Below are 14,029 nucleotides of genomic sequence, written 5' to 3' on the forward strand. Positions count from 1 at the left end.
CAATGGAACCAGCCTCTTTCTTGTCTTCCTGGGCTCCTTGGCAGTATTTTACCCCTGCTAACCACTTCTCCCTGTGACTCCTCATCATCTCTGCCTCTTCCACCTCCCTCCAACTCCTGCAAGTGACTCTTCTTCCCTTCTACCTTTTACAGGCTCACTCCTACACTCCTTTTTTTCCTCATTCTCTCTAGTGGTTTCATCCTCATACGTGGCTTATATTACCATTTGCACTCTAAAGACTAAAGCATTTACCTTCGGTTCAGACTCCTCATTGGGCCCTAGTACAGATTTCAAACATTTTCTACTTGTATTTGTCAAGGGTCCCTCAATTACTATCTTATGATCTTTACTCCCATAACCCTATCCCACTTTCTCCCCAAATTAGCTCTCTTCTGGTCAACAGTAGAATCATACTGGCTATTCCTTCTGCAGATAGCATTCTGCCTCCTTATCTTCCCATGATGGACTCCTTTTCATTTAGAGCACTTTCTTTCAAATCTCCCATGCTAAAATAACTACCTAGCCACAGTCCCTATATAAATTATTCTGGTTTTTTATTTTGAAAAAAATTTTTAATTTTTATTTTTGAGAAAGACAGAGGGGAAAAGAGACAGCAGTGGAGGGGCAAAGAGAGAGAGTGGTAGAGAGAGAGAGAATCCCAAGCACGCTCTATACTGTCAGTGCAGAGTCTGACGTGGGGCTTGAACCCATGAACCATGAGATCATGACCTGAGCCAAAGTCGGACACTTAAATAGCTGAGCCACCTAAGCACCCCTAAATTATTGTTTTAATAATAGCCATTTTTCTTGTATGTTTATGGTTTCTCTGCTCCCATGAGAATATTGCCCATTTTTATCTTTGTTCTCATTTATCCCCAGAATGTGGCATATAATAGTTACTTCATTAATGTTCCCTGAATGAATAAAGAAATTGCTCAAGCCACAGTCCCAAGTCATCCTTCAGATCTGCTTCACTTTTCCTATCATAACCAAAACGCTGAGTATCTACATTTTAAGTTCCATATTTAACAAATCTACTTCTTTCTCTCCTTCTCTAATGCCAGCCATGATGTCTGTACATCCAGTCATGCTCTTCAAATCTATGGTCTTCTCAGCAATCCCAGGTATGTTCTTAGAAAACAAATATGGTCATGATCCTGCCTTGCTTAAAATTATTCAGTGGTTTCCCATTTTTCTTAAGAAAATCATCAAAAGTCTACTACTAGAAGTAATTATTTAACCCTCACCATTCTTTCCAAGTTCACCTACTCCCCTTTCATTCTGGTATTGAAAAATGCCAGTATCCTTCTTCCCATTACATGATATTCAATTGATCCTTGTTATGATGGGGTTTGCCATTAATAGATTAAGAGATCCCTAGGTGATTATAATATGCAGTCACTGCTTAAAATCACATCTAGCCCTCTTATTCAACTTATTTTAGGTACTATTCATCTTCAAACCTCAATTCAAAGTATATTTCTTTAATTTCACTTCTGGTCTTCCCTCATCCTCCAGATGAGATCACTGCCCTTGATATAAATCATTGCAACATCGTTTACTTGTCTTTTAGGTCACTTATCACAGTTTGAAATTATGAAAAGTATCCTCTTAAGGAAGAATTCTAGACATTGTATCCATAAGTAGATATTGAAAGTCATCTTTCAATAATAAAAACTTTATTATGCAAATCCATTTATGGTAGTATCCTTAGCTATGCAAATACTGGTCAAGTGGAAAGAGTGTAACAAGATTTTCTTTTTTCTTTTCTTTTATTTATTTATTTATTTTTTTTAATTTACAGCATTTTCCCTTGCTTGGGTAGGCAGAGTTACTTTGAGAGTATTGAATTAAATTTCATAGTGCTTTTAGGCCCTTTTTGGAAGGAAGACATACAAATCCCCCAATTCTGTTTCAAAACAATTAATCTCTATTCTGGAGAACTAGGGTAGCCTTAACACTTTGCATTGTCAGGGAAAAAAAAAGTCATTTACCTTAGTGGAGGTAAGTGGGAAGAAAAAGGAAGCAGAGACTGGTAATTTGTGCTCAACACAAGGGGTATAGTTTGTGGAGATGGTTGATTTCAATGAAATGTGCAGATGAGAATGAATATACTTCCTGATCATCTGTCATGATACTTTATTGAATCATGGGAACTAAATCCCAAACCTATAAATATGAACTAAAAGAGCTGCAATTGTGGAACCCAGAATAAAAAAAAAATTAAAAAGTCAGCCCAGCAATAACACATAGAAACACTGTCTTGCTGAGAGCCAATCTAGACCAAACAAAAATAAAAACAAAAAATTAAAAAATTAAAAAAAAAATCTCTTAGCAGCGACTAAAGAGTTAGAACTCAAGGGTGAATGGGCTGCCCTTTAAAAGCAGAAGAGGACTCCGTTTGGATGAATAACATCCTGTATTATTGCTAAGAAAATGGTGGAGGAACAAGGGAGAGGAAGACTCAGAAGAGAATCTGGACTTACTGCCAAGAAAACTAGCTGGAGACTGAGCCAAGTCATACCTCTTTCATAATTACACAATTGTCACGACAGACTCACATGTAGACTGAAAGTTCAGTGAAGGCAGGGACAAGGTCTACTTTACTCATTGGATCCCTAGTAGCTTGCATAGTACCTGTCACAATTATTTGTTGAATTGATAAATAATTGGAGATATGTGAGCAAAGTAACTATCAATATCATAATAGAATGTATGTACAAATTGCTCTTGGAACAGATGAGGAAATGATTGGTTGTATGGAGGAGAAATCACAGGAGAATAAAATCTTATTACAAGACTGAGTTCATAAGACTTTGGTAATAAGTACTTATTGATTGAATTAGTCCACTGATATGGATACTCTGGGTTAAAATTCCCAGAAGAGACATAAAAAGGGAAACAGAACTAAAGGAATAAATAGAAATTGAGACCAGAAGTCAGCTTGCCCGATTTTGTAACACTAGGCAGCGTGTGAATAAATCCTTACCTTGTAAAGAGTCAAGGCACTGTTATTTTATATATATTAAAAATTGCTAATAGGGGCGCCTGGGTGGCGCAGTCGGTTAAGCGTCCGACTTCAGCCAGGTCACGATCTCACGGTCCGTGAGTTCGAGCCCCGCGTCGGGCTCTGGGCTGATGGCTCAGAGCCTGGAGCCTGTTTCTGATTCTGTGTCTCCCTCTCTCTGCCCCTCCCCCGTTCATGCTCTGTCTCTCTCTGTCCCAAAAATAAATAAACGTTGAAAAAAAAATTAAAAAAAATTGCTAATAAACATATCAGTTCTCTAGATCCATCTCAAGTTATAGTTCAGTATTTCCTAATGTGTTTCTTAGAAGGCTAATCACAGAAGTAGTCCTGTGGAAAAAAAGAGTGGGGGCTCCAATATCACGTCTAAGTAACAGTGAGCATTCTATTCCATTGATAACACTTATTAGCAAATTATCTAGATATTTAACCAAAGAAATCATCAAAATTATTTCACCTTGTCCATCTAATTTTCTAGAAAAGTAGTTAAATCCCACTTGTAGTAAATTAAGAGTCCCTCAAACATGTAATTTAAAGTTTTTCTTGGGGCCCCTGGGTGGCTCAGTTGGTTAAGCGTCCAACTTTAGCTCAGGTCATGATCTCACAGTTCGAGCCCTGTGTCAGGCCCGGTGCTGAAATCTAGGAGCCTGGGGTCTGCTTCAGATTCTGTGTCTCAGTTTCTCTCTGCCCCTCCCCCACTAGTGCTCTGTCTCTCTCTGTCTCTCAAAAATAAATAAATGTAAAAAAAATTAAAACAAATTTTTTTCTCTGAATAGGGGAATGGTTGACTAAATCCCCAAGTTGTAATACTATACACCTAGTAAAAGAGATGAGTTGTATCTAAATATAAAGGCAATTTAAGATATTCATAATATATTGTTAAATAACAGAATTGAGTAGTAGAATATAATGCATATCATGACTAAATTTTCTAAAAAATATATGCATATTTGTATATATCTATAAAATATACTTAGGACACCCGGCAAAATAAAATCAAGACATTAACAAGGCTACTAAAAAATAAGAGAATATGATTTGGGAGATAGTAGATGTGAACTTTGGCTTTTTATTTTGCACTTTTTTTTACTTTCAGTTTTCACATTAAGATGTTTTCATTCTGTAACGTGATAAATATGTATTTAATATGTGTTTTTAAGACCTTAGAAGTTTAACTAAAATAGCAAGAGGTTTTTTTTTTAATAACAGGAGTATGAAAAATCGGCTTTTGCCTCCTTTCTATTTTCCATCTTTTTCTAGTAAGCATTAGTAGTTTTATTGTTTCACTAGAAAAATACAACATTCTTTAAAGAACACTTAAGAAAAGCATTCAAGGAGAGAAAAGTTGTCAGGGATAAAGAAGGGCATCACATAGTGATAAAGGAGCCGTTTCTCCGAGAAGACACAACCATCCTTAACGTGTATGTACCAGATAAGAATGCCAGAGTATGTGAGGCAAAAACTGACGGAACTGCAGGGAGAAACAAATGAATTACTATCACAGGTGGAGACTTCAACACTTCTGTATCAGAAATACACAGATCCAGCAGGCAGAAGACCAGTAAGGAAACAGTTGAACTCAATAACACCATCAATCAACTATTGCTGTAATTGACATCTATAATTGTAATTGACATCTATAGATTCCTTTATCCAACAACAAGAGAATGTACATTTTTCTCAAATTCACATGGACCATTCAAGAAGATTAATTATTCTGGGCCATAAAACACATCTTAACAAATTTAAAAGAAGAGAAACCATCCAGTGTCTGCTCTCAGACCACAGTGGAATTAAGCTAGAAACCAATAACAGAAAGATAACTGGAAATTCCCAAAATATATGCAGATTAAATGACATTCTTACAAATGACACATAGGACAAATATGAAAGCTCCAGAGAGGAAAAATAATTTTCTACTACATGAAAATAAAAACATAATTTATCAAAGTTTAAATTATGTAAACTTTAAGTATAGTGAAAGCTGTGATTAGGGTAAATTTATAGCATTAACTGCATATATTAAAAAAAAAGAAAGGTTTAAAGTTAATCATCTAAGTTTTCATTTTAAGAAACTAAAAAAAGAAAGAGTGACTTAAATCCAAAGTAAACAAAAGAAAAGAATAAGAGCATACTATAACATTATGGTCAACAATATTTCAATAAAATAGAATTCTTTCATAAATCAATAAAATTGAAAACAGAAAAAACAACAGAAAAAAATTGATGAAATGTTTGGTTCTTTGAATAGATCAGTAAATCAATAAGCCTCTAGTCAGCCTAGTAAGAAAAATAGAGAGAAGAAATCAGAAATCATCCATATCAGAAATGAAAGAGGGGACTGTGCTATAACTAAAAGATTAATAAAGGAATACTATGGTTACTCTATGCTCACATTTGACAGCCTAGATGAAATCAGCTAATTTATTTAAAGACATAATCTGCCAAAACTCACATGCAAACAATACACAACCTGAATAGATGTATATCTATTAAATAAACTGAATCATTAACTAATAACTTTCCCAAACGGAAAGCACCAGGCTCTGATGGGTACACTGATGATTTCTACCAAACATCTGAGGAAGAAATTGTGCCAATTTTCTACAATCTTTTTCAGAGTATAGAAGTAGAGGGGAAACTTCCTAACTCATTCTATGAGGCCAGCACTATTACCAAAATACAAAGGCACTTCAAGAAAAAAAGACAAAAACAAAACAAAAACAAAAACAAAACAAAACAAAAAACTACAGGCTAATATCTTTCATGAACATACATGCAAAATTCTTCAACAAAATATTAGGAAATAGAACCCAACAATGTATAAAAAGAACTATATACCACAACCAATTGGGATCTATCCTAAGTATGCAAGGCTGGTTCAACATTTAAAGATCAATTAATAACTATAAAAAAATAACTAGTGAGCTTCTACTCTGTGAAAGACAATGTCAAAGGAAATGATAAAACAAGCAACAAACTGAGAAAATACTTGCAAAAGACACATCTGATGAAGAACTGCTATTCCAAAATATACAAAGAACTCTTAAAACTCAACAATAAGAAAACAAACAACTCAATTTAAAAATAAGCCAAAAGTCTTAACATACACCTCACCAAGAAAGGTGAGCATATTAAATAAGCATATTAAATAAGCATATTAAAAGATGCTCTACTTCATACACCATCAGGAACATGCAAGTAAAAATGAGCTTACCACTAGACACCCATTAGAATGGCCAATATCCAGAATACTGACAACAGCAAATGCTGGTGAGGAATTGGACAACAGGAACTCTCATTTATTGCTGGTGGGAGTGCAAAATGGTATAGCCATTTGGGAAGACATTATGAAGGTTTCTTGCAAAAATGAACATACTCTTAGCATATGATCCAGCAATCCACTCCTTGATATTTACTCAAAGTTGAAAATTTCTGTCCATGCACAAACCTGCACTAGGATGTTTAAAGCAGCTTTATTCATAATTACCCAAACTTGGAAGCAACCAAGATGCCCTTATACAGGCAAATGAATAGGGTGGCAGAGAGATGTATAGGCAGAACACATGGGATTTTTAGGGCAGTAAAAATACTTTGCATAATTCTATAGGGTGGATACATGTTACATTTTCCCAAACCCACATAATGTACAACATCAAGAGCAAACACTAATGTAAACTATGGACTCTGGATGACAATAAGGAGTCTATGTAGGTTCATCAATTATAACAAATGCACCACTCTGGTGGGAGATGTTGATAATGGGAGATGGTGTGTGGGGGCAGGAGCTATATGGGACATCTCTGTACCTTCCTCTCAATTTTGCTGTGATCTAAAACTACCCTAAAAAATGAAGTCTGAAAAAAAAGTAAAAGCATTAAAAAAAAAGATTGAGAAGCAAATCATTCATTCCAATATTGAAACCCAGACATTAACAGCTTGGCACTCCTTTCTTTTAACATTTTTCTTTTCATAGGGTTTTCTATACTTTATATAGGTATAATTATTCCTTCTTCAATTTTTAAAACTGTAAAAATAGTTATGCCCTTTGAAAAATATTTAAATTTACGGAAATGTATAAGTAAAAAAGGAATACGTATTTAAGTGGGACTGTACATATGTATTTCTTTTATGTGGGAGAAAATAACTATACATTTTATAAAGCCATGTGGTATATACTTCCCATATTAAAACATATGAGATTATATCTCTTCCAGCATATTTTACCACACAACTAGTGTTATCAAAGCACCTACCTCCTTTTCCAACATCAGGCCTTCGGCTCTGAGGTTCTTTTCAAATGTGTTTCTTTTGTCATATTGTATATTTGACTTTCTATACACCAGGATGTAATCAATCCGTTTTTTGCCATCTTTGAATAGAAGTCCACTGGATGCTATGTAATTCATGTCATTCTGCAAACAAAGCAATGACTGTTAATAGTGTAGGCTAGACAAACACACCGTTTTGGTCTCAGTCACTTTGGTTTAGATACTGGCACTCCAAAAGCAAAAATGTGTTTTTACATTCCAGTTATGAGATATGGGAAAGTTGATTAAAGAAAGTCTGAAGTCTGTAATAGGAGACAAGTTAGCAAGCGATGTTCTACAATTTGAAATTAGGCAGTCTGATACCAGACCCTGGGTTCTCTGATGCTGGCATCAAAATGCATATAGTAAGTTTTATTTAGTGAGGTCCTGTAAAAATAATATCAGCTAGCATATGCTGAGTATGTATTTATTCAACATCAGGCTCAGACATAAGTGCCTTACATGTTTGATCTTTTTTAATACTTACAACTCCCATTGCAAAAATTAAGACATTAAGTCTTAACATAAGTACTGAAGCCAACATAATTTCCAATATTAAATAATATTCAGATAGGTATAATTTTCTAAAGCTCTGTTCAACAACACTGAACTGAAAAATAATTCCTGAGCTGCTTGCTCCAGAGATACTTGTCCAGTGGATATAAAACTGTGATCCAACTAAGACAGCTTACTTATCAAGCTTAATCACTTGCTCATCAAGACTGCTGTATGGCCCTCACCTTGCTCTGCCCATTCGCCCAAGCTATTTTTTATAGACTGGCAATTTTCCACCAAATGCCTGCCTTGCAAGATACACCTTGCATGATAGTTGAGATACCTGAGTGATCCTCCACATCATAAATTACAGCATTTAACTGCTCTCCTCAAGACCGTTCAAGTTCCTTCACACTTACTAACTCCTAACATGTTATATGACACGAAACCATTTATTATCTTTTGTTTACCATCTGCCTGATCAAGGATTGTTTACTGTTTCGTCTCAGATTATTCCAGACATCTCACCCCAAATCAGATACAGAGTGGGAATCAATAAATATTTGTGGGAGGAAGAAAGGAAGGCAACATCCATAAACCTGTGTGTCCAGGTAAGGCTGACCTCAAGAATAGAAAACCAAGAAGAGATCATATTGACACATCTCCTCCTCTCGCCTCCAGTATTTACAACAAATCAAATTAAAACAGGTTAAGATAAATAATCACAAAATTACAGCAGAACTGATAGCCATGGTGTGCCCTTTGTTTTATACCTACCATCCACTGCCTCCAGACATCTTCATGGTAATTTCAACAAGGACTGGGCTAAAATAAAATCATATACAAATTTCCTTCTTCATTTTCTTTTGCATAAAGTATACCACCCTCTCCAGTTGATTATTTAAAAAAATTTTAATGTTTATTTATTTTGAGAGAGAGAGAGAGAGAGAGAGAGAGAGAATGAGCAGGGGAGGAGCAGAGAGGGAGGGAGAGAGAGAACATCCCAAGCAGGCTTTGTTGGCACTGTCAGCACAGAGCCGGATGGGGGATTGACCTCATGAACCTTGAGACCATGACCTGAGCCAAAATCAAGACTGAGATGTTTGACTGACTGAGCCACCCAGGTGGACCTCCAGTTCATTATTGAGTGTCTTCTGATTTTTATGATATTAAAAACATATTTAATCCTAGGCGAAGGCAAGAGTCCTTCAGTGAGAAGACCTGGAAGTAAATGATGGGTTAGGTAGGAAAAGTGTTAGGAGACAAGATAGTATTTAATCAATTTTATGTGCTTTTCATATTTTAAGAGCACCATAGACTGAAAGTGGAACTCTGATAGTTATTGTTACCCATTGTTCTAAGTCTAAGCAAAACAAATGCTAAACTCTCCCAGAGAAACAGCTGTTTTACCATTAAAAAATCGCCATTTTTTTCACAATAAGTGACCTTAGGCATTATTCCCAACTTTTTTGTTTCTGAAAAATGTGTTCACAATCACACTATATTAACTAGAATTCTAATTTATTGTCTAATTATTTTATGAATTCTAAATTATTAGATGAGTTTTACCAGGCAGAATGAAAAATAGCTATCGAAATGGTAATACAGAAGCATGGTGAGATTTGGAAATATCTCCTGAATTATGTTTAAAAAAACATTGTACAGGCTCTATAAAAGTTTAAGGTTATGAGTTTTTATTTTATTTTAATACATATATGGCACCCATTAACCAAGATGCTGATTAACCTGCTCAAATCTGTTGCTTAAAAGCAGAACTGACAGGAAATTTATTATATATCATTGTGTTTAGTCACCAAAAGAACAACTTCTTTAATTGTTTGAAATCATAAGGGTTGTTTGAACATGAAATCAGGACTCCTCTCTTAAGGTACCTGGAATAGTGAAATGCTTTCCAATTACAATGCAGAATGAATTTAACTTAGAAACAGAGTTTTCATGTTTATTATTCCCAGAAGATAGAATAAAACTAGTATTGCTCAGAGAACCTGGGATGCTGGTCATCCATCAGGTACCTTATCTTTCAACAGTGTTGAAAACAACTTAATTATGTAATGCATTGCAAACCATAAAGCTCAGGTACTTTCAGCAAAGCTGGTCTTCCTAAAGAGTATCCCAAAAATATGCATGTTATGGCTCACGTGGAGAAAGAATCCTTTGCAAAGATTTTAGCACATTTGAAAAACAGCAATAGAAGTCTGCCTATTTGCATGAAAACACATTTTTGAGAATTTTTCAAATAAAATTATGGTAGTAACTATTTGTGACCTGCAAATGTTTTCCAGAATTTATTCTTTTCAATCTAACAAGCATTCATCGAACACCTATTGTGTGCTATGTACTGTGTTAAACTCGAGGGATAAAAATAAGAGGACACAAAAGACTTTTAGGGATTTTATACTGTCTGGGGAGTAGTAGGCATGTAATTGTTTAGTTACAATGTTATCTAATATGTGCAGGAATATGTGCAGGAATGTAATTGTTTAGTTACAATGTTATCTAATGTGTGAGGAATAGAGTTGAAGAATGTCCAGGTGTACCAGAGGAAGACTTATTAACAGGTGCCAGTAGCCACTAAGGGTCCTGTTATCCTGGGGAGTTTACCACAGTCCTCTGTCAGGCAGATATAAAATTAGGTCAGGTCATTAATCTGTAAGTGATTGCTGACTGATTACATGTTAACCATACACTTGAGTTAGTAAGATGCAGTAGGATACACTGGTTAAGGTACTGATTTCTGCATTAGACAGACTGGTGTTTTAATTAACTGTGTTCTTAGACATGTTACTTAATCTCACTGCTCAGCGTCAGTTCCCACAGCTTTTAAGCAAATATAATAATATTATCAACAGTATAAGATTATTGTTACGACTAAATGAGATAATGCACAGACAGCAGTCTCAACGTTGTCTGACCTTGTGAGATCAAAAAAGTCAGTTCTTGTCACGAAAAATAAGATAAAATTTGTATGCTCCCTTTCTTTCTCTCAAAATAAATAAAGATTAAAAAAACAATGAAATTTATTTTTGTTTTCTACTAATGATGAGTATTTGGGCTATTCATTTCCAGTCTTGCCTATTTTTAATAAACATTCATGTGTATATCTTGCAATAGATGTGTGCATACATTTCTGTCAGTATGTACCTAGGACAAAATTGCTGATTCCCAGGAAAAGTTTGTTTTCAACCTTAGCAATATGCCAATCTTAACTTAGAACGAAGTTTGTTGTATACAGGCTTTATTTCAATTTATGGTGTCTTCAAAAATTTTTTCTTTAATCATCATTTATTTTTCAGAGAGAGATAGAGTGTGAGCAGGGGAGGAACAGAGAGAGAGGGAGACACAGAATCCAAAGCAGGTTCCAGGTTCTGAGCTGTCAGCACAGAGACGGACGCAGGGCTCAAACTCACGAACTGTGAGATCCTGACCTGAGCCAAAGTTGGACGCTGAACTGACTGAGCCACCCCAGGTGTCTTGTAAGATGCCTTTTCTGGTGTCTTTCAAGATTTCATGGAACATGTCTCTGTACAGATGGACTCTTCTTGATTACAAAGTCCTGGTCTATGCTTTAAAAATTGACTTAGTTTGCTATACTCTGGCATAAGACAGTACAGTATGCATGGGAGCCAGTACCTGCTCCCACCTGTAACAGTCTTTTTATCCAAATTCTGCTATTTAGAATGCAACCAATTACTGCCATGTCCTTTTACTGGCTATTTCTGATTCTGTTTGGATTGAGGGAGAGGGAGAGGGAGAGGGAGAGGGAGAGGGAGGGAGAGAGAGAGAGAGAGAGAGGCACGGGTGGGCAAGGCAGTGGGAGCAGGCAGGACTCTGGCTTGCTCACAAGATTGCCATTGTTGAGAAGGGCAGTGGATGCTTAGTTTCCTTGGCTGTGTGGCTCCGGCAGCCCAACGTTGAGGACCAATGACGGGCCAGGTTAGCCCAACTCTCCACTGTCATTTGGGGACCCATCAGGCTGTCTTCAGGCCAAATGACTGTGTTTCACACTTGTGTTTCATCTTTTCCTACCAAATCTTCAAATAATGAAAATCTTTTTCATTGGGTTTCAGCAGTGGTGTTTGGTTTTGCATTTCTGTATCCTTTTTTGGCAATCATTGATGGGAAATTGGGAAATGACAGTCTAGATGTCAATAGTCTGATGCCATATTTTACTCAGAAGTTCTGGCTTTACCCTCCTTAATTAGAGAAAAATCCAAATAGCCTCAGTATGTAACTACCATTCATTTCACAGTTAAAGCCATTGTTCACAATAGCTCTTTTTGTTGGCCTTACTTATTATACAGAAAAGAAGAGGTTTTAATCTTTTTTTTCAGTTCCAGACAAATGAGAAACAGTTTTGTCAAGAAAGTCACATACTTACAATAAAAGCAATCTCTGTTAAAATAAACTAACAGAAAATACACCATGCACTGTAGGTCAGAAGAAATCCTGCACGTGAGTAGAAATTTACTAAGTGCTGCTGAATTAATACAAATTCTGGCTTTTCTGTCATAAAAATTTTCCATTTTAAAATGATACTTAACAGGAGAAGAATGCTTTAATTTTCTAAGTGTCCTTGGGGATAAAAAGTATATTAATACATATATATTTTAATGCACCTCACTTAACTTAAAACATGTCAGAAATGTAATTACTATGCAAACTTTCCTATGCAAATAACCTTTAATTATGAGTCACAGGAATACCAAAAAAATCAGACTTCAATGCTATACAGTGGCTTTCACTGTGGATAAGAATCTGGCTAGGCTTATTGCCTACTTAACAGAATGTCAACCCTCTTGCTAGTCCACATCATCTTTAGAAATACAAATATTAGGGGCATCTGGGTGTCTCAGTTGGTTAAGCCTCCGACTTTGGCTTGGGTCATGTTCTTGAGGTTTGTGGGCTCTAGCCCCATGTTGGGCTCTGTGCTGACAGCTCGGAGCCTGGAGACTACTTCGGATTCTGTCTGTCTGTCTGTCTCTCTCTCTTTCTCTCTGCCTCTCCCCAACTCATGCTCTGTCTCTCTTTCTCTCAGAAATAAACGTTAAAAAATAATTAAAAGTAATAAAAGAAATAAAAAGAAATACAAATATTTTCTGTGCTGACGGCTCAGAGCCCAGAGTCTGCTTCAGACTCTGTGTCTTCCTCTCTCTCTGCCCGTCTCCCCTCCAAAAAAGTAAATAAACATTAAAATAAAGTTTTTTAAAAAAGAAATACAAATATTCTCTAAATCAGTGACTCTGGAGTACCCTAATCAGATGGTAGATTGCATTCTAGCTCCTACTACACCTGGTAGAGAAAACTGCTTTTTTAAAAAATAATAACTAATAAATTAGTATTTAAAGAAATAACACTAACATGAACTGCACAGAAACCAAGCACTGTTCTACACACTTTGCGTATGTTTACACATTTCATGCTCACAAAAACTGAGATAAGTACTGTTTTCCCCCCATTTCACAGATGCTGAAATTGAGGCAGATGGAAAGGTCCTGTGGTAGCCAAAGAGCACGTTATCCCATCTGGGATTTCCATAGCGATTCCCTTTGTCTCCCTTTTCCTTGACACCAACTGGGTGTGTAAGCTGTGTGGCTCTGTGTAACCCCCAGATGAAGGAATGAGGTTTTGGAGAAGCAGGGAAGAGCCTCTTCTCTTTCAGGGAAGGGAGTAAGCCACTGCCCCTTACCCTGACCTAGAGGCAGGCACAGATGGATTGTGCAGCCTCACCTGCCCCCAGGATACGTGACAGGTGGGACAAAGCCATTTGCCCTTTGTAGCTTCCAAAGGGCATACATATACACAACAGAAACTGAACAATAACAAAGCATACTACAGACATTCCAGACCATACTCCAATCTCAAGCTAGGTCTGCTTCTCGAATTTCACTCTTCCAGGAACACTTTTAGGCAAACAGAGACACTTGGGAATGTGTAGGACTAAAGAATGCCTGATCTTCCTGTTGCTGGGTGACTTCATAGCATCCAAAGTTTGGTGATTTGTTTTTAAATCATATAACGTTTTTTTTTCAGCTTCAAAGGTGATTGCATGGCCGAGTGAAAGAAGGAGATCTGAGAAGTCTACATACTGTGCAATTCTAACTAACGGCATTCTGGAAAAGGCAAGACTATGAAGACAGCAAAAAATCAGCGGTTGCCAAGGATAGGAGAGAGAGAGGGA

General features: G+C 36.3%; 1 protein-coding gene across 5 annotated transcripts in view; it reads right to left on the bottom strand.

Moving 5' to 3' along the window:
- The window catches only part of ANO3 (anoctamin 3), a 415,273-nt gene that overhangs the window by 119,862 nt on the left and 281,382 nt on the right, over window positions 1–14,029 (bottom strand). For all 5 annotated transcript variants that reach the window (XM_027072968.2, XM_053203366.1, XM_027072969.2 and 2 more), the window contains one exon: window positions 7,282–7,440. In XM_027072968.2, the coding sequence (XP_026928769.1) occupies window positions 7,282–7,440 (159 nt within the window). The remainder of the gene's footprint in view (window positions 1–7,281; window positions 7,441–14,029) is intronic.

The sequence above is a fragment of the Acinonyx jubatus genome, chromosome D1 (assembly GCF_027475565.1).
Source record: "Acinonyx jubatus isolate Ajub_Pintada_27869175 chromosome D1, VMU_Ajub_asm_v1.0, whole genome shotgun sequence".
NCBI classification, from domain to species: domain Eukaryota; kingdom Metazoa; phylum Chordata; class Mammalia; order Carnivora; family Felidae; genus Acinonyx; species Acinonyx jubatus.